The 25,044-nt window shown below is 38.4% G+C and overlaps 1 protein-coding gene across 4 annotated transcripts in view; it reads right to left on the minus strand.

The window, feature by feature from the left end:
- Window positions 1-83: 83 nt before the first annotated feature.
- The window catches only part of PEX5L (peroxisomal biogenesis factor 5 like), a 107,320-nt gene continuing 82,359 nt past the window's right edge, over window positions 84-25,044 (minus strand). For all 4 annotated transcript variants that reach the window (XM_027709698.2, XM_027709689.2, XM_027752235.2 and 1 more), the window contains 9 exons: window positions 24,842-24,938; window positions 19,362-19,457; window positions 12,808-12,924; window positions 11,742-11,885; window positions 10,849-10,919; window positions 9,551-9,748; window positions 8,082-8,247; window positions 7,566-7,723; window positions 84-6,896 (listed from right to left, as the gene is read on the minus strand). In XM_027709698.2, the coding sequence (XP_027565499.1) occupies window positions 6,692-6,896; window positions 7,566-7,723; window positions 8,082-8,247; window positions 9,551-9,748; window positions 10,849-10,919; window positions 11,742-11,885; window positions 12,808-12,924; window positions 19,362-19,457; window positions 24,842-24,938 (1,252 nt within the window). In that variant the 3' untranslated portion in view covers window positions 84-6,691. The remainder of the gene's footprint in view (window positions 6,897-7,565; window positions 7,724-8,081; window positions 8,248-9,550; window positions 9,749-10,848; window positions 10,920-11,741; window positions 11,886-12,807; window positions 12,925-19,361; window positions 19,458-24,841; window positions 24,939-25,044) is intronic.

A 25,044-nucleotide genomic window follows, 5' to 3' on the forward strand; every position in this document is an offset into this window, starting at 1 on the left:
AAAAATCCTTTCTTTCAGTTGGAGATGTAGATCCTTCCTTTCAGTAGTCAAGACCATTCTCAAATTGAAAAGAGATTTTGAAATATTTGAAGCCACAGACAAAGTTTATTTTTAAAACATATTTAAAAATCGCACAGTTATAAATACAGGTAAATAAATACAATTTAATATGTGGAAAAGAACCCAAGGAAGGCATGCTTCCATTACAGTACAAAAATACTACATCAAGTGTGGTGCTCTGCAAATAGTCATCTATGACCTTAATAAATTTAACACATCCAGTATGCACAACTTTTTTTTTTTTTTTTGAGGAAATAGGTTATTTTTAAACAGCAGTGCAAGGAAACACCAAATTAAAGCATCAGTAAACTAAAGGTCTGTGTTTAATATTATACACAGCCGATAATGCACTAAGTATACAGAGGCAGAGCTACCTGTAGTAAGAAACTGATCTTTTACCCCGTTATGTTCTTACATTCAGATTCTTAATCTGGGTCAATATGAGCCTTGGTAACGGAATGTAAACATTCAGGTGTCGGGCTGAGCTCCCACCTCCGCACCCACCACCCGCCCTGCCGGGCCTGGCACCTGCACTTCACCCTCACACGGGGAGGGAAGTGAGCAGGGCAGGTCTGTGCAGCAGCAGGGCTCTTCAGATGGCCCGGGTGAAAGTATCTGCCAACCCTATAATCTCTTCTTTCCCGTATGTTGGCTTAAAAATAAAGCCAAAAGAACTGATGCAAGATTGCAAAGGTTTTTTTCAAACAGTTTACAGCATATAGAGGAAGCCACACAGAATGCCTCTCAAAACTATATAGTTTTATTTTACTCTAGATATGTTATACTCTGATATATAAAATATATTTATAAATTTCTTTCATTTTTCTGAATTTACAGTAGCTTACTGATATTAAAAAGGCTATTCAAATTAAAGGTTTAGCCAATGTTGATGGCATTCTGTAAATGTAGAAGGGGAAAAAAGATCAAAGCACATCAAGTCTTGACCATGCAAGCTTGCTCAATGGGCTGTCACATATGCAAGCATTTGTAAAGTTACAGCATATTTTAGGAAAATTTAGATTCCTTCTGTCTCTCTCCCTTGTTGAATGCCTATTACTTTGTGGGCTGAGGCTCTGAAACTTCCCGTGGATTCTGACATGCCTGTTTTTCACTTTGCCTAGGTTTGTTCAAAGTGTCAGTGATCTCTTTATGCCTGGCACTTCTTTTTTCTCATTTATTTCACCAGTCCAAAACCAGTAGAACTATAATGAAGGAATCTGACTTCTAGCCTAGGTAAGGTTTGAATAGTAGATAATACTGTATTGCATATCCACCAGTTTTTTGACAACGTGCAGTGCATTTTGTCTTATCATTTTTGTCTGTGAATACTTGGCATATTATAAACATTTATTACATAAATTCACTGTACAGACTGCTAAGCTGACAACACTGGTGACCAGAAATCACATTTTTTTCAACTGTGCAGGTTATTCATGCGAAATACCTAATATGTCTCATTTTGCAGATGCATGTTTGGGCAAAAGAGATCTACAACCAATTTACGTTTTGCTCCATTTCTCACTGGCTCCAACAGACAATGTCTGCCAGTAATTGTATCAGTTATTTCTGCCATGGTGGCTTTTGTGTCCTGGAGGCCCATGCTCTGTGGATGTTCCTAGGATCACCTGGTTGCTCTGTTGGTGTTGTCAGGGTCCTTCTTTTCAGGCCCAGGTTTTCTAAATTTGGCTTATTAGCTTAACTCCGTATGCTGAGGTTTCAGATGAGTTAAGTGTCTTCAGCTGGAGGTAGCAGATATTCAGATCTTGTGAAGTTTTACATCTACGTATTTCAAATAGGACATTGAACACTGAGCTGTTTTCAGAGCTACTGGGCAAGTTTGAAAAGCCTGGCCATGGTAAGAGAGTGCAGACTGAGACAACAGTTTTTTCACTGATTCTTGGAACCTTTTTCTCTAGTTTGTGCTGTGTGGTTTAGACTAGAGAAGAAAATGTGAAAATCCAAACACCCAGCTTCCCTGTGAAAACTGTGCAAATTTAGCTTTTTAATTCTTGAGAGGATACTAAAACATGTCTGCAAAAACTGTTACCACAGATGTCTGTTATTAATTAAACGCTTGAAGCAAACATGAAATCCACAACACAAAGTGATTTCTAAGGATGGGATTTTAAAAGGGCTCTGCTTTTGGTCTAGCCTGTTCCAAATAATATGAACAACTCAGATTTGAGTTTGGCAGACGCAAAGTACTTTTAAAACATTCCATAGAAGATACCAATCAGTAGTTTGAAAATACCCTATGTGGGCCTTCTGCATGCATTCTGTAAACCCATGCTCAGGTAGCATTACTGCATGCATTGGGTTAATACTTCAGAGTGGTTATTGGTTAGTGTAGCTGCATGCAATATTGTCACATGAGGTTTTGTGTCATTTGAACCTCCCCCTCGATATTTTTACAAGTGCTATGATTTATCAGATCATAAGAAAATACCATTAGATACAGGTGTGTATATCTGTGCACCTAAAGATCAAATCAGTTCTTCAAGCCTATCCCCATAAAGTTTCTGTGGTCATTACAGTTTAATGGGATCAGCCAGAAATGAGCCTTTTGCCTTCATTGCAAAGCCTCACTCCATAAATAATCCCCATGATTCCAGTGCCTGTTCAGCACGTGCAATGGTACCAGAGCCAGCCCTTGCCTGGTCACTGAATACCTGCACGTGAGCTGATCATGCAAAGTGCTGAGCTCTCCTGTGAAGACTCCAGGGTTCCAGTGCTCAGCTTTATGGATCAGGCTTCTAGGTCACAAATATTCTTAAAGCTTTGCAGAGAAAAAGGACAAGGACAGTCCTAAGCTGGGGGTTAGGAAAATGTTTTTTAATTGCATGAAATATAAAATAGAAAAAAGACTCAAAAAACTTGGAATCAGTTACCTGGCAGTGATAAATCACCTCTGGAAAAAGAGGGGAGTAACAAGAACAAGAAACAGAGGTGGGAGAGATGGTGATACACCATTGCAGCACTCTGATTTGGCCTCACCCCATAGATGCTGTGCAGTTGTTATCCTGAAATGTCTGAGTCTCTTCTCTGCTGAAGTTGCTAGTCTGTGTGTGAAACTGCTTCCTTAGACCTGGGCAACCTTGTGTTTGTGTGTTACCTTCCTCTCCAGGTGAGTGGTGACCTCACCCATCCTGTCTGTGGGACAGCACCACTCCCCTGCTCCCACACAGTGCCACCACATGCAATGACTACTATTTCCCATCTTCCTTCCTTGCACACCTGGGTGTCACGGATGGCAGGAGGTTTTGACTTGGTCGAGCCCACAGGGAGCACTAAGAGGACCCAGATTTGCTGTCTCTCAACTCTCAGGCTCAATCTGCTACTGTTTAGCACCCGCCTTATTTATCCCACCTCATGCTTGGTTAGAAGTACAAGTAGATGAATTTTCTGTTCAGGTTCTTAATATGCTGCAGCCTCCACACTTTTCTTCTTGCTGTTTCAGGCAAATATACATGCTTGCCCCTGAATATTTAAGGAATGCTGTGAGGGGGTCAGATCAAAGCTGTGTCTTATCCTGTCTGCTGCACTGACAGTGCTTGGCAGTGGGGGCTAAAGGAGAACAGTAAAGGCCAGGATACTAAAGAAGTCCCCAGAAGTCCCAGGAGCTGCTGAGTCTGACCTGTTAGAGAGAGGTGAGCTCAGTCTCCAGCTGCTTTCTCACACTGACCGGGACAGAGGTGAGTGAGATGTGCCACTGGCTCCTAGAAGTCTGCCTGCTTTATCCTTCCCCTCTCGCAGTGTCTCGGTCAGTGGTATATGGTTAACTTGGCATAGGCTGTCTACAAGAGGAGAGAACAGCTGGGGTAATCTCCAAGGGTGTGCACCATCTCTTTGGACAGGCTTTGAAGCTCATGTTCTGTGCAGCAGAACTGCAGTGCTCTTGATGGACCCAGGGGCCTGAGCCTCCCCTTGGGAGGGAGATTTCAGCCCCCGTGATTTGTCTCAAGGTTACACAGACAGCTCGTACCAATCCCATGGGTGTGGACATGCATCAGCAGGTGAATGTAGTTTGGAGCAGTGCATCTCAGGATAAACTAAAAGCTACTTCCTACTTAGTCTGTTCTTTTTGGAGAGGCTTGGAGTTGCATTTTTTCTTAACAACTGCTGTGTTACTCGTCCACCGGCTGAAGATGATGTTTGGTGAACTGCCATGGGTATCAAATGCCCTTTGTCATTCTGACTCTGAGAAATCAAGTACTTATTTTTTTTAATTTGCAGATATAAAAATATCTGTTTTTTTAATTTAAAGATATGAAAATAAAGTTCCTGAACAGCTAATTCCTCTGGGTAAGCACTGATTATCCTACACCACAGCACAGAGGATATTCTAGAGGAACTTGTATGATGGCAGGGCATCAAGCAAAATCTAAGCACATATGCCTTTGCTTTACAGCCTCTTCTCAAAGCTGCCTCCCTTCTCTCTTATCACTTCCCAGATTCAATTGCACTGCACCTTCTGCTCTGCCTTATCAATAAAGAGCTGTCATCACACATCGCTGTCAAAGCAAAAGAGCAAACTGTTGTCAGCAGATAGGAATACAGCAGCCCACTTAGCTAAAGTGACATTCCCAGTCAGTCCCATACCCCATCCTTAGAGAAAGCTGCAGGAATCAGTTATGAAACGATATATAAACAGGAATATAGATGTAGACAATGAATTAATAAAACACTCCTGAAAAATTTCTGTAGCTGTTTCAGCATGTCTGATCTGTGGGGCAGAGTGAGGGGTAAGCCTTTTATTTTTTAATGACTATCAATACTTTGTATTTAACAAACTATAGATGGTGATTAGATGCAGTGATTACACTGTCTTACATGGAATTTTCCTTTAAGTGGTTGCTGAAAATAACAGACAGCTGCAAGAAACTTAAGGTTTGTACTGGTGAAACTGTCCAACTCCCACAGAGCTTCTTTCTCTGTGATCTGTGCAGTTGGATTTCTTTTTTATCTGGCTGAGCTGGATTTTATTTTAGTGTTGTTTATAAGAAATGTGCCATTTGTCCGACTTTACCACATTCCAGAAGCTATTCTGTGCATTGAATTCCTGACCACAAGTCAACACAGTAGCCATCTAATTACACTTTTTCTCTCTCACTATTTTGGAAAAACATTAAAATATCAGCAACTGAAAATCACCTCCTAAAAATTTCTATTCCTTCTTTGATTGATGCATTCACCCTGAGCTAAATGTGTTTGATTGTAGCCAATCAATCTATTCATCATGTGGAAATGTACTGCCCCAACACTGTTCCCCATTCATCCAATCAGGGAAAATTAAGATGGTGTGTTTATATACACATTTGTAAGTAGCTACACATACTGGTGTTATATAAGGATTTACTCTGCTCTCACGGAGGTCACAGAGACTCTTGCTACTGTTTGCCATAACAGCAGGATCAAGTCTTGGTCTCAATCCTACAAGCACTGTATAGACCAATTTCTTCAGGGAAAGTTTTCCCTTGAGCATGATCTGCAGGCAGTAACTCCTATGAAGATTTTTCTTTATTTGCAATAAAGATCTGTGGCTTTTTATGTTCTGAAATGACATCATTTGCATACAACATGTATGTGCATGCACATGCATGTATATGTATAGTACCTGATGGATGCATAATAGAATAATCTTTCTAGTTGTTAATGCAGTTTATACTGTATTTGCATCTTTCTAAACATAAGAATATTGAAAACCCTCTCACTACATTTCAGGAAATGTTAGTTGGTCCTCTATACCAACAAGGCCATCCTGTACATTCTGTTGTTGGTAACTAAAATGAAAGCATAGCACTATTTTACACAAAGAAAGATTAAAGTGCATAAGTACACAGATAGGTGCAGACCCTGCCATGAGCTCCTTTGAAGCAGACAGACTCTGTCCGAGATCAAGGACAGCTGGTTTGAACAGTAACAATTCTAGTGCAAATTGCCCCTTCTGCTGGCAACACTCGGCCTCCCCACTGGTACCCGACCTCATCCCATAGACCTCCACGGACAATGTTCCTCCTGACATTGCACATGGTTTATGAGCCTGCAGAACTGGGCCCAAATGAATCGAGGTACCTTTGGAAGCAAAAACTGGTTGCCAGCTAATAGATATGTCCAAAACAAAACACATCCATTTTACATGCATCTACTTTCAGAGCTGTGTTAAAAACGGACCTTGAGAAGAATTTTCATCAAAGAAATCAAAGGATAGGGAATCCCCATTGTGGGGTAAAGTGGGGTCAGCATAGTGCAACGAGCTACTAAGCAGGTTCCTTGGATGCACTGCTTGCTGTTCTAATGTGCAATAGCCATTATCTAGGTTTGTTCTTAGTATACATTTTTTTGTAAAGCTGTGTATATATAGAAAGATATAGCTTGCATGGGATGAAGATTCTTCAGAAATTCCTATTTCATCTAATTCAGGGCTTTGTCAGATTACCACAGCTCATTTCAATTATTTGAATTGGAATTTATTTACAGTATTTTTGTGCTTTTGAACTTTTCGAATAATGTCTGAAATAATTCCCCTATTGATCTACAATCATGATCTATTGGAAAATGTGGTCATTTTGGGATGAGTAATAAAAAAGTTCTGTTTCCTAATACAATTTAGTCAATTTGTGGGTACTTTTTATTACGGCTCTAGATTAAAAGCTCTTAAGAGAATGTCTAGATCACCCACGTTGGCAGCTTGAAATAGTTCTGGCTGGTCCATCATAGACAGAGCAATCCGAAGTGCAGCCCAAATATTGCCTGATAGAGCAGGGTGGGGAACCTGTTGTTGATTCCTGCTTTTTCTTTGCAAACTGAGAGCAGTGAGAAAATTGCTGACAGCCTCTCTGTAGGGAAGAGGGAAAAAAGACAGAATAGAGTAAAACTTTCTAAAGTTCCATGCCAGACTCTAATGCATTATTTTACCATGCAGTTCATCAGTCTCTTCATGTTGTTCTTGTTTAATTTTCATTAAACAGGTGGGCATGGCTTGTAGTAATGCAGAGCCGAGTCTATTCATACATCTGGGAGTACTGTCTTCATTGCAGCCTAGCTCCCCATCATCTTACCTGTCTTAACTTGACAGCTGGAATACCATCCTTCAGTCCTGAAGGATATACTGCAAGTGTTTTTGGTGACATTAACTACTCAAAGCAGTTTAACTGAAGTTTTCCTTCCAACAATGGGCTCTTATATTTTCTTTTACATATGCTCTTAAGCACAGGACTAAGTTTAAGTGCAAGAACAATCTTACTGATTATAATAGTACTTTCACTTAAAGCTAAAAAAGTGCTTAAGCAGCTTGGTAGTTTTATTATTTAGAATTTGTGGCTATAAGACAAGTACCATTGCTTTGCTAGTACTTCATAAAAACTAATGACAAAATTTTACAACAGCTGAGATTATGTAGCTATATTCTGATTACTTTTTTTTCTTAGATAGCTCCAGCCAGAAGATGAATCTTCACTTGGTAGTTATGATCCCTGACTTTCTGTGTACACATTTTTTTAACTTACCTGTATGCCCCTAGGTTGATGCAGCTTATCCCTAAATTGTATCTGGACCTAATGAAGCCTGGCTGTATTTCCAGAGCACGTGTGTAGGCCTCGACAGCTTCTTCACTGCGATCCCCGTTTGCCAAGGTCGCTCCAAGGCGGTTCCATAACGTATAGTCCTGGTGAGAAAATGAGTTTTTTCTACTGTACGTGTCAAAAAGGGACAGAATAGCTCATTTTTGCTTGCAAAGTTAGGAGGACTGCAGAAAATAACAGTGTTGTATCTTAATTGACACAGAATGTGAGGTTCTGACTCGTGGTCACAGGCAACTTTATATAACTATTACAATTAATCAGAAATTGGACATGTATAAATCTGCTTCTAAATGGGGCTGTCCTGTAATTAACGTTTCTATTTCAGGTATTGAAATTTTAATGGCGGAAGTGACATCTCATTAATAACAGCCTGATCGAGACAGGAGAAGGAAAATGGCCTGTAGAGCTAAATTTTTTAAAATGTAGAAGTAAAAAATGTACCTCTGGTCGAACAGTTAAAGCAGCACTAAATGCATCTATTGCTCTGTTAAATTCTCCATTCAGGTGAAAAAGAACTCCAAGTCCTGTTTGCAGGTCAGGGTCTATCATATCACCATTCTGGTGAGCAGCCTCCAGGTACAAGTCCTTTACTTCTTCGAGTAATGAGCTAGACAAGGGTGAAAAAATAAAGATCCATCATACAGTTATTTACAAATATTTCAATATTGATTGCATAGCTGGAAATTAAAATCCTTGTAGTGGCTTTGTCAGGAGTGATATATTCCTAAAATTTGTAAATAAGCTTCTTCATCACGGCAAAGATCTACTTCAAGGTGGTGATGTAAACTCATGACTGGAATAAAAATTTCATCTATAAAATGAAGTACAGCCGTGAGCCCAAGTGAGATGACACGAAGGGTTATTAAAACTGTTCAGATTAGATGAGTTTCTCGGACATAAAAGCATTCCTTACTGGCAAAAACAGTCGTATTCTTAAGAGGAATAGATAAGTGACTAGCCAAGACCTTTGAAGAAAGATGCCAAAATATAAGGCTTCTGTGCCCACTTCATAAAAAAAGGCTTCATAAAACCTTTGCACTGACAGCACCAGATGTCAGCGGGATGAAGCTGAAGTAAAATAACACACTTAGCAATTAAGCAGAACTTGCATATTTTATTTTTGTTCATGCTCAATTATCTTGTCAACCCAGGACTTGTAAGTGATAAGGGTAAAACATAAGGCCTGTCTTCAAAATGACAAGCAGTGAGATAGCCCGAGTGTTTTAGTTCTGCAAATCATGTTTATGCCTTTAATGACTTTATCATGCATCTCACTGTCCAGAGGTACTTGTTTACTGACCTCATGAAATCATGACGAAGGGCTGCCAACTCATAAATTATTATGTTATTTAAAATGGATGCCAGCTGAAGACAAATAAAATGACTATGCTGCCTCTTTGGTTAGAACCAGAACGGTTTTCAAACAAGCAGATGCCACCTCCCAGTATTTTCAGAGAACTGAAGCCGTGCCACGCTGCAAAATGGCTCATTCCTCGATCCTAGTGGCTGGGTCGGGATATAGGAGAAACTATGAAAGCAGGAAGAACACACACATGTAGAGGAGGATGAAGGCCTGGTATGGATGTGGAAGCAGCTGAAGAATGAGGGTGCAGGATGTGGGATTACAGAGGCAGGAGGGAGGGTCAGAGAAAAGTGATGGGAGTTGAGGAGAAGCATATTTTTTTAGCTGTTTTACTATTTATTTTTAACTTCCAGAGATGGCATAAGAAATAAAGCCTTCACTCCCTAAACCAAATGTCCTATGTTGTCTTCCCACTCCTGCCACTAGAGACACTGAGTATTCCATTACAAGGAACAGGCTGGGTTTATACAGAGCAAGGAGGCACAGCATGTACCATCAGTTCCAGTGATGTTACAATTTCCACCATCAGGATTTACACTGCATTTACCTTTCATCTGCTGTCTTAGACATCCTCCTGTTAAGCGCTGGGGACCCTTTTTTGCTTCTCACTATATACTTGTATTTTGGATTTTGCTTTATCCAGTTTCTCAGAGCTTGATAGGCTTCCTGTTGATGACCAGTATTGGTATAACTTACAGCCAGGGCCATCAGAGCTTTTAGATTGTTTGGCTGTAGTTCCAAGCACCTAGACAGAAAATAAAAATATATTGAAACATTTTTTAGCCAAACACAATTCTTGAATTCTTCCAAAATAATCCGTGTAAAGAAAACCACTCACACAAGTAAAATCTACCCAATAATACTTGTGAAAAGGGGACATTGTCTTATTTTTGTATGATAAGTGGATTATGCACGTGTATACACACATATGCCACACATTGCTGTGCATACACATATATGGACATAAAACTACACATAGAAGTTTTGTTTTCATCCTTCTTACTATAAGGAATTGTAGGTAGATTCATTTGTGTAATATCTGTCTAGTAAGCAAAGAGAAGCTTTGCATAATTTCAAGCAAACAGTTTAATACAGTTTTCAGCTCTACAAAAAAGTATGTTGAAGCCAAAATTTCTTCCATCTCTATGAATCTTCACAGTCATCCTGATTTCTCAGTTGTTCTTTGACAAAGCTGGAGACAATCACCTCAAGCATTCTTTCTCTGGTTGTGTACTATTAACTGAAAACAGAATCTCATCTATTTCGTGAACATTGCTGTCGCTTGTTTGAAAACTGGGAATGAGCAAGCCCTAAATCAGGCAACCCCTCGCATTTCTAACATAAATGCGAAACATAAAAGCCCATTACACAAAGATAATAATAATGCTGAGATTTTGGAACTCACATTTTACATACAAGCATTCTGTGATATTTACATCTCTATCAACCTAAAAACGTTGTCAGTCTAGCATTCAGCAGCTGAAGGGAGCTGTCTCCAATTAAGAAAACCTCTTCATTAAAGGACAGACTATAGAAAACATGCTAAGTGGCTAGAATATTGAAAAGGCACTTCATTTGCATTATGCCTAATTCAAGTTTATCAGGCCATGTAACTTTTCTTTTGTGCAACTACTTAAATTACTAGGTTAAATATTGCACTTATTTAATAAAACAGAAATATTAATCACCCTCTGAAGTCACTTGGAAAGTTTTTATATCTATGTGAATGTTTTACTGAGCTCAATAAATGCTTCACATTCCAAGATAAGAATGACATTAAATATTCCCAAGTCTCTATTACCAAATACTCATCAGACCCTTGATTTAACACTGAACTTCATTTACCTTTGGAGGGCGACAATTGCTGCCTGCTCATTTTCATTCTCTGCCTGTGTTATACCCAGGAACTGCCAGGCCTGCAAAAATAATCATAATTTTCTTAGTTTGTTATATATACCCAATTGCAGAGTTACAACTAATATCACTGTTAAACACAGGGGTGATAAAAGCAGCAGATCTGTCAAGCACTAACTACAGATTTTTCTACAGGGTGATAGCAACAGTACCAATCAATACAGCTCTGAATATCTTTGGGCCTGATAAATGTTTATAGTCAATGAATGCAAGGGTATTCTGTCAGTGTATGATCACATGCTGCTTTCTTAGATTTGAGCTACTGTACATTTTAATGTGGGTAGAATTTTATGGAAAATGATGAAGAAGAATTATTAAGTTATATAGATTTAAGGGGTTCTAGAGGGTTTGGGGATTCTCTGCTTTTTGAAATACTGCTGCTTAGTTTAATGCAGCAGTACATTCAAAGAGCCCTAGATACTTACACTGTAAATATTTTTCACAAAAAACCAGACTTTACCACTATACTTGTTGAAAACAGCAATATTAAGAAAATTTATATAACTTTAAAAAAAATTTCAACACTCATTAAATCAAAACTGTTATCTTTACAATAGTAGTGTTTACAAGATACTTCGAAAGCATCGGGATATGAAGGAAAGGTTTGAAGCATTTCAAACAATAATATTACAAAACCAGTTTCTCATCCTGTGAAGGACTCACTGTTGTCTGTTTAAAGTCATATACTAATTCAAAACTCTTAGAATTTAATCTGTTTCAGTCAATCATGACTAGTAAAAGTTTGAGCCCCCAAATCCTTCCATCACTGCATGCTAAAGGGAGTCCCCGTTCCCTTTGTCAGTAAAAGGCTGATGAGTGAATACCTCTGCATCGTTGGGTTCTTGTAGAATAGCAGCCTCCAGGTATAAGATTGTAACAGGAAGGTCACCTTCTTTCATTTTTTTCAGTCCTTCCTCAAAAGCACCAGGCCAATCTTTGAAGGGATTGTCAGTATGGAAATAATAACCCTGGAGAAGAGAGATAATGGACCGTGATGAAGCACTGTAGCACGGAATGACAACTCCTAAAAATTAAATAACTCACCATTTTCCAGCTGGATGTAAACACCCTTTGTTCTGTGAAAATGGTATGAACTCCCCCATGGAATTTCAATTATAGAAAGGGTAAAAAGTCACCAAACATTTATGTTTCTGCTCTCTTTACTTTTACCTTAGCTCTGAAGTGATACTGGTACTAATGGCGGACTCTCCTACTCCCATCAAAGATAATGGCAACAACTCACTCTGCCTGCAGTAGCAGCAGAGCTGAACCTATCATGAGCCCAGGATATCCAACTGAATTGTAAAGAGCACACGTCAAGCAGCTGGCTCCCTGCAGTGCTTGTAACCTCATGTCTGCTCAGCTAAAATCCTGAAATCTTCAATTAACCTTCCGGATACAGAACAGTGTTGCAAGCACCTGAGTTTATTTTAGAATTCCTTTAAATTTTGCCTTTTTCTCTTCTTGTCACTCCAGTGTAAAGGGTGTATGCTAATATCAGCTACATGACAGAAATCAAATGCAAATGTGAAATGGAAGGAATGAAGAAGAGAGACAGAATCTCTGTCATTACTATCCTCAACAGTGTTTGAATGTTGCTGCCCAGATATTTTTATTTGGTGCTCTTCCTTAGGTGCCTGTCTTCAAAACTGCCCATAATCCAGCAGTTTGCTTTGTGAACCTTTCAGCACAATTCAGGCAGTGTGCAATTCTAAATGTATTCTCACTATGGCAAGGTCTTTTAAATCTATCCCACTCATAGACAATTAAAGAAGATGAACTCTTCTGGGTAAAGTTAACTTCCACATCCAATGAATTTCCTTGGGATCCTTTGAATAGCTGAGTCTCATCTCAGTGTTGCACAGGAGGGATGGGAAAACTTGGTGTTACCTTCTCAATGGTTGAGATGGTGACTTGCCCTGGAGTTTCCTGGTTGTCTGAAATCCAGTTTCTGCGAGCCATTTCTTCCCATTCTGCTTGCATTTTGTCCCAAAACTCTGTGTCTGACTAGAGGAAAAGGAGGAAAACAGAAAATGAACAACAAAATCTTTGAAACAAACTGGTAAACTTTTAATTTCTTTCTACCAGTGGTCTGTCAATTTTGCTGAATGGTATTAATTCTATTAATAATCACACTGACTGAAATGCTACAGCTCCTGTTTGGAATTTCATATAATTAAATTTCATCTCTTATATTGGAATGCATTTTGTCAACAGAAAACTTTTTATCTCAGAGGCAGCATATGTCATATTTGAAGCAGGATTTGCAGCAGCTTACACTGCATCTTATTGATGTTAACAGCAAATGATTACAGAAAATTTGAAGGAAATGAATGTTGCAAGTCTCTGACCAAAGAAAAGAAAGAAAAAAAAAAGAAAAATCAACTAAGTGCATATGCTAAAGAATAACAATAGATAAAACAGTTTAAAAGAGAACGAGCATCTCACTTTGTTATATTCAGCATTATTTTCAGCTTTGTGAAAGGGAAATGTCAAAGCTCAGACAGAGAGTGTTTGAGTAAGAGATTTAATCGAAATTGGGCTTTTTGACATAGTGGAGAAATCTCAATATTGCATTTTGTACTGTACTGGTGAGAGGAATCTACAAGAGATTATAAAGTTGTACAGTAAGATTAACATTCAGCTCAAAGACAGGGGAAAAATGCAAACACAAGGGAAACAGAAATTATGAAAAAAAGAACAAGATTTAGGATGTGCAACGACCAGACAGAGGGAACCACTGTGGCTACTAGAAAATGATGCCAAAAAGCAGAAATGAGATTTAAAAAGAGGGGAGAATCCAAGTTTAGGTGCCATTTCGGTCTCCACAGATTAGTCATAAGCCCCTAAAAAGCAGATCCATAGCAGAATATCTGCCCAGCACTAGGGGCCTTTCCAAAGTTCTCCAGTTCTTGCAAGGAAGCCAGAGCTTCAGTGAAATGACACTACTGGGGCACAGTTTCTCAACTTATTTAGGTCAAAGAAAACAGCATAAATAATTCTATTCAGGTTAGAAATGTAATATTTGTTACAAGACTGACAACTTTGTTACTACTCCACATCCAGGCATGATTTGAAAAATAGAGCTTAGACTGTGATTGCAGGACTTGCTGCAACGTTCCTTAGGTACTTGGAAAAAGGAAAGCATGTGCCTCCTGATATCCAGCACTTTCTTCCAGGGGACTCATAGTTGTCTGAATTATGCAGTTATGGGATCTGTGGAGGTACCTGCAATGTTCCTCTGAATGGCAATCATTCACTCCTGGAGAGGAGATTTCACTCTGGGTAATAGAAGCGAAAGAAACTTGACCACTCTGTTACACACCTGCAGAATTTGCTTTCATTCCAGACTTGAAGGAAATACATTCTTATAAATAGTCATGAGATTGTGCTGAAATGGCCATTTAGAGTTTGAAAAGGCTGGGATAATGAATCAGGTCACTCCCTCTTTAACTCTTAGCCAGGACCAGAGGCACTTGAATCCCTAAAACAATCCCACTTTTCAACAGATGCCTCTATCAACCATTTCTCACTCAGTAGAAATTTGCAGTGCACTGAAATAAAAATTACATGATCGTGTTTATACTAGCATAAATTTTGAGACTCAGGATGAGGGAGGGAGTGGAAATTTCCCTTTTCTTCAGATTAAAACTAATAAAACTACTGAAAAGTAATTAGTAATGCCTTTTTAAGCAGATTTGTTTAAGCAGTTATAGAAATAATTATATATATGAATATATAAATTCATAGATATGAATGTGCATATGAATATATATATGTATATATATATGTTTATATTAAATTTTTGCTTCTATTTTTCCCATAGAAATTCCCTATGAATCAGTGGTTTGGAAACATATCAAATCATATTTCTGCAGATAGTAAGCAAGCATATAGGTGGGTTTAGGTCTTAAATTCAAATTCTGCTGTTTAATTACATATTTTTAATTCCCACAGATGTTCACTGTGTTTATACTCCACGTAAGAAGTCGGTGAATTGTTGTGCATTCAAGTAGCTATGTTGGATGTCCATCTACAGTGAGTCAAACGGGGAGGGAAAATGCAACGAGAAGACCTGCTTTGCTGCAATGTCTCTCCACTCATCCTACACTACTTGGACATGGGGCAAGTAGCAATAACCCAACTGTTATTTCGCAACGATGAGAGAAGATTTGCTTGTTTGGGCCAAGCTCCAGCGTTCTGAGCACATCCAGCATGGGGGGGTTTCTGAAACTGGTGTGGCAAAGCTGCCCTGGGCACCTGGATCAGACACCACTCTGGCACCTGATAAAATGCTGTAATTCTGCTGTGACAAATCCCAGTGTCAGTAGCAGAGGAGTTTAACGTCCTTGAGGAAGAGGAGCGTAACCATCACACAGCCTTTGGCGAAGGCCTAAGTCTGTTCCAGCTGCCATTAGTAGCAATTTTTTCATTGACTTCAGTGGTAGGAAGGTTAAATTAATATTGAGCATTCCTGAAGATCTGGCTTTGCACCAAGACTCCTAGACCTAATTTTAACTCTGCTACATCACTGGTGCCAATTAACCTCATTTCAGTGTTTTTGCTGCCTTAATGCTGGTGAATTACTTTGGATGTACCAAATGTTTTCAGACCAGTTGAACACATTTAACACATTCTCAGATTATCTGCAGCAGTTAAGTGGAATGACAACCAGGAAAAATGTTCATACCATCTGACTACTTCCAAGCAGAAAATTCTGCATTTTGTCAAAGAGGCTATTTTTACTCTTAGTATTTAAAAATATGCTGAAGCAGTTAAACAAATGGGAGGCAAAATATTTCCAGACTCTCTACTTCTGATTATACAGTGAAAGGAGGAGAGGGGTGCACTTTTTCAATATTGCTGGCTAAATTATAAATTTATCTGTTTTCATGACTTTTAGAATTTTGCCTGTCCTGTAGTGTCAAAAATTAATTTGCAATACTCCTTTTAGACCAATGCATAACAAAGTAAGTTTCTGTCATTTTTCTTTGAATTACTGCATCAACATACTCTCTGATGTGAAAGACACAGCTAAACTCATGTGCTTTTAACCAGGTAAGATTTCCTTAGCTGATACCTTCTCAAAATGAAACTTGAAAGTTTTAATAAAATGTAGAGATAAAAAAATTATATAAAAAATTGATATACCAAGGCAAAGATTCCCATCATGATTTGAAAGAGTGACAAATAAAATACATCTTGATGACTCAAGTTCTTAGTTCCCAGGCACATCTGAAGTGATGTCTAAATAGTGAGACAGGAACACTGTAGGTACAGATAGGACTGATACTCATGGGAACCACAAAGCTGATGATTCTAGACTATGTGTTCCTAGGCTAGAAGAAATTAATCCCATCTTTTCCTGCTATTGTCACATAATTTATCTGTAATATATTCTGATGCTTTACAACAGTACATTATACAGCAGATGGTTCAAGTGACATTGTGTTGTAAATAAAGTGATGCTGAGAAGGACAGCTCAAAATTTCTTATGCATAAGCTCATGAAACAGTGTGGCATCTGCAGTTTAATCAGGGAAATGTGGAATAAGAAAATAACAAAACTGATTTTTTTTCCATCTCTGAGACATTTCTCAGTTGGAAGTCTTTGCATTTTCTTGGTTTTATTTCTATTTATCCTAATCTATCACCACTAGAATGGCAGATGATAAAAAAAGTTGTTTTAACAGAATATAGGTACAGGATGAACCTGAATCCCCAGACTAGCATTTTTTAAAAATTCAAAAGTACCAATTTGTGGTAAAAAAGAGCTAATTATTAGGAAAATTACATTAAAACATAGTTCTTACTGCACTTGGGAATCATGAAGATAAAAAAACATGAGGCAAAACCCAAATCCAATTTCCAGAAGAATAGAAAAGGTAGTGAGGTCTGCAAGAACCCGATCACTGCGAGGGAATATGGACCCTCTCTAGTAAAAAAGCTATTTTACTTACTGCTTTATTCTTAAAAGATTCCCCAATGGCAGACATCATTAAAACTTCTTAAGAAAGAATTACCTCACAAATCTTCATTAATCTCAAAGTCTGACATCTTAAAACCATTCCCAAAGCTCTAAAGTGAATACTGGGTGGAGGATAAAGTTTGGTGTCTTCATTTACTGAATTGTTAATTAATTCCTTTCGAACTAGGCCACAAAGAACCTGAGATTTGCTTCCTTTTCTTGATCAGTTTTCTGGCTAATCTTACCACTTGCAGCTTTCCCTATTGAAGAATATTGCAGAAACATCCAAAACGTAAAAAATGAATTTTTGAACTGTATCTGTTCTCCGCTTAAGAAAGCACTAATCTTTCTGAGATGGGCTCCAATTTATTTCAATCATTCCAGCTTTCTTACCACTTCATTTTATCTAGGATGGAAATTCAGCTCTTTTCATATGCAAATGGAAATAACTGCTCTATAAGGTCTTGAAGAATCCTTTCCTTTACATTTTAACTACCTGGTCCAAGGTTCTATTTTAAGCAAAAAGAATAACTTTAGACTGCCAGCTACACAGTTAGGGAAACATTTAATTAGATTCCTTTTAATAACTGTTTTTGAGACTACTTTAAAGTATTTTAACAACCTCTCTATTGCCTCAAAATGACCTTTTAGTCTGCAGGGTTTTTTTTTTATACAATATATTCTTCTCCTTACTTTACTCTATAAAGCAATTCAATAATGTCGTGTAACCTGTTGTTGGACTCAACTCATTTTTCTCTCTGAGTGTCTGGAAACTCCCCATCACACACAGTTGCTGGCAGTTGCAACAGTACTGACATCATTTGCTTAACCACTAACGCCAAGATGTTCATCATCAGACTCCCTCTGTTGCCATTACAGGCTGCAGCACATCATATCCCACCTTCAGGATCAGTCTGCAGTGCAATTAGGAACACCTTGAGCATTTTAAGCAGTGGCAATTTGAAAACAAGTCTCTCCTTTCACGCCAGGAGCAAATGTGTGTGATGTGTGACATCAAAAACATCTCCTGTGCCTCACCAGCAGTTGTTTATAAAGAACCTACTAGATCTGGAAAAAGCAATGCAGGCAGAAAAGACATGAAAAACGCCTTCAGTGTTTAGTTTATAAAAGAGCTTAGTTACTGCTTGTGTCTATTTTAACCTTGTATGCTCAGACAAGATTTTTTTCTCTGTGCAATAAAATCCCAAGAAACCATAGTAGAAACCATACCTCTCACCATAGCATATAATTAAAAAACCCCTACGAATCAGCTTAATTTCCTAAAAAGGAAACTCTGTTTCTAGCTAAAAGCCAGCATATGAATTAGGCATAGTTTTGTTTGTAATCAACCAATATTAATTTAGAATAGTTCAACTGCCAGCACTGGAATTGGAATGGTATAAAAACTTGAGTTAGGGGACTATTAAAACACATGGCTCAAATTTAAATTGAAACTCAAATAACCCTAAAGTGTTCTAGATGGTTTGGAGACTAATGAGACTTCAGTCCATGCTAAAAATAACGAGTTTTGAGGAATCGGTTTCACAGCTTCATCCTTTCCACCCTAAAAATTCGTTTCAGTGGCTGTTACATAACTTAGCCTGAAATTCTGTCCTCAGTGGAAGGCAGCTGTCTTGGCTCTTTGTGGTGACGGGATTTTGCAGGGTTACCAATGGAACCCACGACATTTACGAATCAATGCTCCAGATGATCCTCCGGGTCGGTGCTTATATCTAATTTTTTGTTGAGTTCTTTTAAAAAAACCTGTATTCCATCTTGTCTCTACTCAGGATCAGGATTTCAGTTGGGATTAGTGGTATAGAAGAACACTCAAGAGATGTTTCAGATGTTGGAAATGTAGTTAGTGAAAAAACAATGAAAGTGCACTAGGAGAACTATCCAAATAGCTTCACCTTTTCAAACCAAATTGATTTGCCAGGAAATGAGAATATTCCTATGCTTAATGCTCTGCCACTTGTTGTAAAACTGTGAAAATGGTGCATGGTTACTGCTACATGTGCAGTCTGCATTACAGCAGGTAATTGTGCTGTTTATCAGGGATTCTGAATTCAGGCTCCCATGGAGAGAATTGGTTTGTGTCTGAGCTTAAATAGCTGAGTGCACACGTTCAGTTGCTGGGGAAAAATATTTCCCTCTTTTACTTTCAGTTTGGATGTACTTACATTTATGGGGCATTTTTCTTTACCCACTTGCTATAGCAATAAAAATCGAGCTTGAAAAGTTTGTTCTGTCTAATCTCAATTTATAGCTAAGGGTTGGTGTTTATTTGTTGTTTGTTTTTTTTTTCTTTTAAATGAGATAAAATGCTATTTTAAATTAGAAACTCCAGGATTTGTGTCTTTTCGCTGCTTTAAATAATCCAATCCAATTCCAACTTTCTCCTATGCTTGTGCTGCAAGATAAACAAGAAATCTATAGAACATTAGCTGAAAACGGAACAGTAAATGAAATAATACCTCAACAGCTGCCTTGGCTCTTTCAAATTCCTCTTCCAAGGAGTGATTTCTGGAGAGAAGAGGTGCTCCCCAACGCTGCTCCCTAGTTGATCGTGCCTAAAAAATAAAAGAATAAATCAGAAAAGGATGATAGGATGATAGACTCTCTGCCACATTTCTGAGTTATTTCCTCAATTGTCCAGAGCCCCAAATGGCCTTTCTCATGGGGAAAATTAGTTGTTTCCCTACATGAATTCCTCCGAATTTTCTCACACCATAGCTAATATCACTCCTGATGGGAAGCAGAGTAATCTGTCTTTTCCAGATATTTCTTTTCACTCGAGATGCCTGAAAGATAAAGAGACATCCAAGAAAAGGCAGTGCAAGAGCTGGACTAAAAAAGGAAAGAGCTGACTATTTTATATAGGACTTTTATCTTCATTGTTCCTTCTCCTGCATTACAACTGTCTACTCTCCAGGAAGAAAACATCTCATTTCCCCTGTACATTTTGTAGTTTTCTTTCAGGTTTTCTTTCAGGATCACATTGGAGAGCCAGGTTTGCCATGGATTTCACTGGAGGAACAAATCCTTTTCACAATCAGCAGCTCTCCTGTGCCTTAATATTGGTCGATCCCATTGGAGGCACACAAAGAGGTTTTCCCTGTTCTTATATTAAAAGCAATTTTATTATTTCATTTTTTTTTTAACAAAAGGCACTGTACAAAACCAAACAATTTTTAGGGATGGTATAGAAAGGCACAAAGTGGCCTAATCTTGCTAAACAGAGCTCTGGCTGCTAATCCTTTCCCTCGTGTTTGTCAAGAGGTTAAACTCATTAGCCACTTGCCTGCCCGTGGTCCCAACTGCATTAATTTATGTGATTATATTTCTGATGACTGTACTTGTAATATTCAATTTCAATGAGCCACACTGCTAAAAGACTAATTCTGCTCACATCAGGCTCATTGGGCTGTATCTGCAAATGCTGGTGTGTGCACTGCTGGGATGAAACATCCAACACACTCCTGGGTTCTCACACATGTTGTGTCTGTGGTCGTACACATGTTTTTTTACCCAGAAAATGGCACTCATCTGTCAATCTAGCCTTAAGGTTTCTGTACTGTTCCCGAGCCGTTGGTCTCTCAGGCAGAGATTGATGAGTGAGTTGTACACTGGGTGGATGATACACAGAGGGGAAGAAAACAACAGTACAGCACAAATTCTGTGAGAAGCACAGGCTGGTGGTGGGCACTGTGAGTGTTATTCTGTGTGGGTTTCTGGACTTTGCTGTGACAGGAAGCACCAAGAGTCCACACTGAGGATCTGTTTCTGCTTTCACATCTACTGCCTCTGGTCCATGTGGTTTGCAAACTATTTTTTTCCCTTGCTGAGGCCAGGAAGAGATTTCAGGTTGTTACTGAAAACATACCAAAACCCAGTCCTACACACAAACCAGTTGTTTTACTGATTAATAGAATTTGTGCAGAAGAGAGAACTAGTTCAAATCATTCATTTCTTTACATATCACATTATGGTATTTGTCACTCAACATCCACAGGATCAAACTTATGTTCTACAGAGAATAAACTGAGGTTGTCTGGAATTCATGTCCTTGAGGAAGGTGCTCATATTTAATTTAAAGTTATCAAGAGACCTTAATGATATTTCCAACTACCCTTCTTATTTTTCTCCAGTAGTTTAAAACACATGTTAGTACTCCTTATTTTCTCTGTAGAAAGATACTGATGATTTTAATAAGTTTTTAATGATAAAAGGACATTCCTAGTAAGTAACTACTGCTCTTGAGATCTAATGTTAGCCACTCTTAATCTGTTTAATGCCTTCTCAATTCTTACTGTATGGTGCCAATTTTAAAATCAGAATATGGTGTGTTAATTCAAACATCTTGCAGAATATCACACAGCAACATTTATCAACTTGACCTGTAATCTGATCAAAGAATTACATTTGTTTTCCTTGACACAGGACTCTGTTGATAGGCACTAATTATGTTCCCAGCTTTTCCATTATTTATGAATTGGCTCTTGCAAATGCTTTGATTACTTCCGCTTTTTACCCTTTTGCTTCCAGTGACTGCCATTCCTCAGGTCAAGGACAATACTGCAAAAGGTGATGTTCAGACTGCAGAAGGGGAGAGTGAACTTGTTGGGGCAGCAGAGAGGCGAGGGAGAAGAAGACAAGAAGCATAGAGGTCTCCTCTGCCACATAAGATACACATTATCCCTGCATCACCCCCAGAGAAATGAACTTTCTGCTCCATTAAACTCACAGTCAGAGGGAAAAAAGGTCATTAAGAAACCCCTCATAATCTGTACTTACATATAAACAATGCAGAGTCATACTCTAAGTTGTGATACCCAGAAATGGAAGACCCCATGTGTAATGAACATGCTGCCTTCCACTAGTGCAGGAAAAGAGGGGATGGGAATGGAGAGCCAGTACTGGAGAACTCCACATCTCCAGCTGGTGATGGGCTGGGACTCCCTTAAGGGGAGCCCAAGGTGGGTGTGGGTCAGGGTGGAATGGGTGGACACTCTGTGGACACCATGGTTTGATATTCCCATCACCCTACAATGGAGGTGCTGAAGCTGATCATGGCTGCTGTCCTTAGGGAAAAAAAAAAATCTTCCATTCTGATGCATTTGCACACGCTTTCCCGCACTTGTACTCTACTTATGTGCTGCTGGATCTTAACTGTTGGTGAGAGGCTTAAATTACAGTTTCAGCTTTTGATCAGATCTTCAAATAATGAACTAAATCTGTCCCTTGTAACTTTTCATTTCCTAAGAGTAACTGGCATATCCGAGGAGAGCCATTAGTCTTATTTTAGCTGTTTGGGAGAAGTGGGGAATCAGTATTATATTCTAAATATGTTGCCTCAAATTGGAGATTTCTAAGGTTTAGAGGCTTTGCATTATACCTTTGTCTAAGAGTGCTGACATATTAGAATTAGATACAGCTTTTTAGCATATCAGGGGGTTTGTGTATTATAGGTGAGCAATAAAATATCTATAATGCCCAGGGGAGCATTTCAAGAGCTACAAATGAGCAAACTTAATGTACAGACAATGAAACATATTATCTCCCTCTGCAGTTTGTAATTATAAGATGAAAAATAAGCCTTCAAAAAAACCCCAAACACTGTAGGATATCTCAGTACTAATAAAAGCATAACAAGGAACTTTCCAGAATGGCAGAGAAAAAAAAGAACAGTACCAGTGCTGTTTAAGAGTTAATAATAGGTGAAGTATGATGTGCAAAAATGCTGAGAAGCAAGACAGCCACATCCAGTGAGAGCCACCATGAGAGCATATTCCAGCCTTCAAACACATTTCTCCCTTAGTAGTTCAAAGCTTGTCTTTTGGATTTTGTATTGATACAAGTTCTGGTAAACACAGTTACTTAGCATTTCACTTTGAGGAACTAAATCTAACATGTCAAAGATGAGTGATGAGGTGATTGCCGGGGAAACTGCTGATGGAAAACTGCAGCAAGTTTGACAAGATGGAATATTTAGGCTATGGTAGAATGTGTTGCATATGCAAAGGTTACCTTTAAATGAGATAGATAAAACCTATAGAAGACAAAGTATGGAAAACGTACGCTTTGATAAAAGCTGTAACGTGATTTCTTTTACAAGCACGGTAAGAACTCGGTCAAGATCAATGAGCCTGTTTGCTGGGAACTGACAACTCTGGCAGTCCAAGTATAAGCAGGATGAAGCTGGCAGTGAACAAACCCACTATATTTCTGAGTAAGCTACCCAGGATAAGAACTCAACCTCACTTTAGGTCATTTTTCTGCACCACTAATTACCAGTTCAGCATTTCATTACTTGAATGGATCATAAGTTTGAAAAAAAAGCAGGTTATGACAAAACAAAACAAAAAAATCAAAGCATGAAATATACCAAAACAACAGACAAGAATTTTTTTCTCTGCTTCTTTTTCAAGCTGGCTTATTCAGCTTCATGGTTTTTTTATTTTGAAATATCAGTCATTTCACAAAGCAGTATGGAGCCTCAACTGACTGAACTTAGACTGAATGAAAAATGTGGATTTTTACTTCTGCAGTTACTCTAGTGGAAGATAAACAGGAAATAGACCATAGAAAGTAGAGATGTTATATACTAAATTTGCAACTGCTTTTACAGAGAGCCACGGTATTTTAATTCTGTGACAGTCTACTTGATTTACACACATCTTGGTTGAGCACAAATATTCTGGAATTTAGATCTATTAGGCTGAGGAACAGCCTCCTAAAAATGGGTCAGAGGTACTTCAAGATAAGATAGACAAACTATGTGAGAACACATCGTCCATTTTGAGTGGATGATATTGTGCAATAGATCTTTTCCATTAATAAGAAGTATAAATCTATTGCGGAGGAAGAAAAGATATCATACATTACAACTACAGTGAGACTTTCCAGAGGGAAAAAAACCCTCCTGCTAGTAATGTAGAGATGGCAGGGAAGTAGGCTTTTTTCCTAACAAAAACACAGAAATGGATCTGATAACTTGGTTCTATTTCTATTTTCTTCAAAAAATGGTGCATAATTTAAGAAAACACATTTAGCATTTTAATGTCTCATTTTTCCATTTTCAAATGAGGCTATTATTTTCCATTAATTTCCAGATTTTCCATCTGACAGAAAGTTTTTGAAGTCCAGGCCTAAAAATAACTGTGGAAGGGAAGACAATTATTTTCAACTAAAAGCTAATCCACCAAACAACTCTCTCTTACCCTGGCCAGTGGCAATGACAGAAATCCCTCAGTTAAAAAATCAGAAGCAGGAAAGAAGGTGTGTAAGCAACCTGATCTACGTGAATGCAGATCTAAATCTATGTTTGTACCTGTTTGTGCATACATACATACCAAAAAATATACAACTCTACGCAATAATTGCTTACAACTCTAAATAATAATTGCCACAAGGTCCTGTCCAATATACTGTGACAGTGGGATTGGGCAAATCTACAAACCTTCTGCCCAGAACCCTCTGTACTAGAGTTACTTTTCCTGCAGGAAAAAGTCCTTTGGCCACACTGCTCTCCCACCTGTGGAGATAAACTAATGATGAACATTGGTCTAATGATTTCCTCAACCATTTTCCAATTCTGGGGATTCCTGCTTGATCAAGAGACCTTGAGAACAGATATGTTGCAGGGAGAGGGAACCATTAGAAGTCTGAATTTTCAGAACAGGTTGAAGAGAAAAAAGATGATGCTGTAAATTGTTTGAAGTTTTTGTCTTTGTACAGGAGGGTCACAGTTCACTACAGTATTAAACTCTGAATGGTTGAGGTGCTGACATATGTAAGGTATTTTCACAACATTAATTTCAAAGAGGTGTGAAGATTCAGAGGTATAAATATTTTTCTCTGATGATCCTGAAAACATCCCTTAAATAGTTGTCCCAGAATGTGAACGGTTAGTGGGACAATTTTTCCTTGCCTTTTTGTTGTCAAATCTCCTTACCTGTATTGCAGGTGCAAGTTCTAATTCTGATGTAGAATCAGAGTCCAAGGCACTCTTGACATTAGTCAGCTCAGACTGTGATCTGTTTTCTGTGGACCTAGAAACAGTGCATTTACACGCTCATCACTCAACAGTAAGACACGCTGCTTTACATCTTTCAGGTTCATAAACACACACCAATTAATTAGGGTATTTATTTTAAC

The sequence above is a fragment of the Pipra filicauda genome, unplaced genomic scaffold, assembly GCF_003945595.2.
Source record: "Pipra filicauda isolate LSUMZ 115617 unplaced genomic scaffold, ASM394559v2 scaffold242_size1167801_pilon, whole genome shotgun sequence".
Classification (NCBI taxonomy): domain Eukaryota; kingdom Metazoa; phylum Chordata; class Aves; order Passeriformes; family Pipridae; genus Pipra; species Pipra filicauda.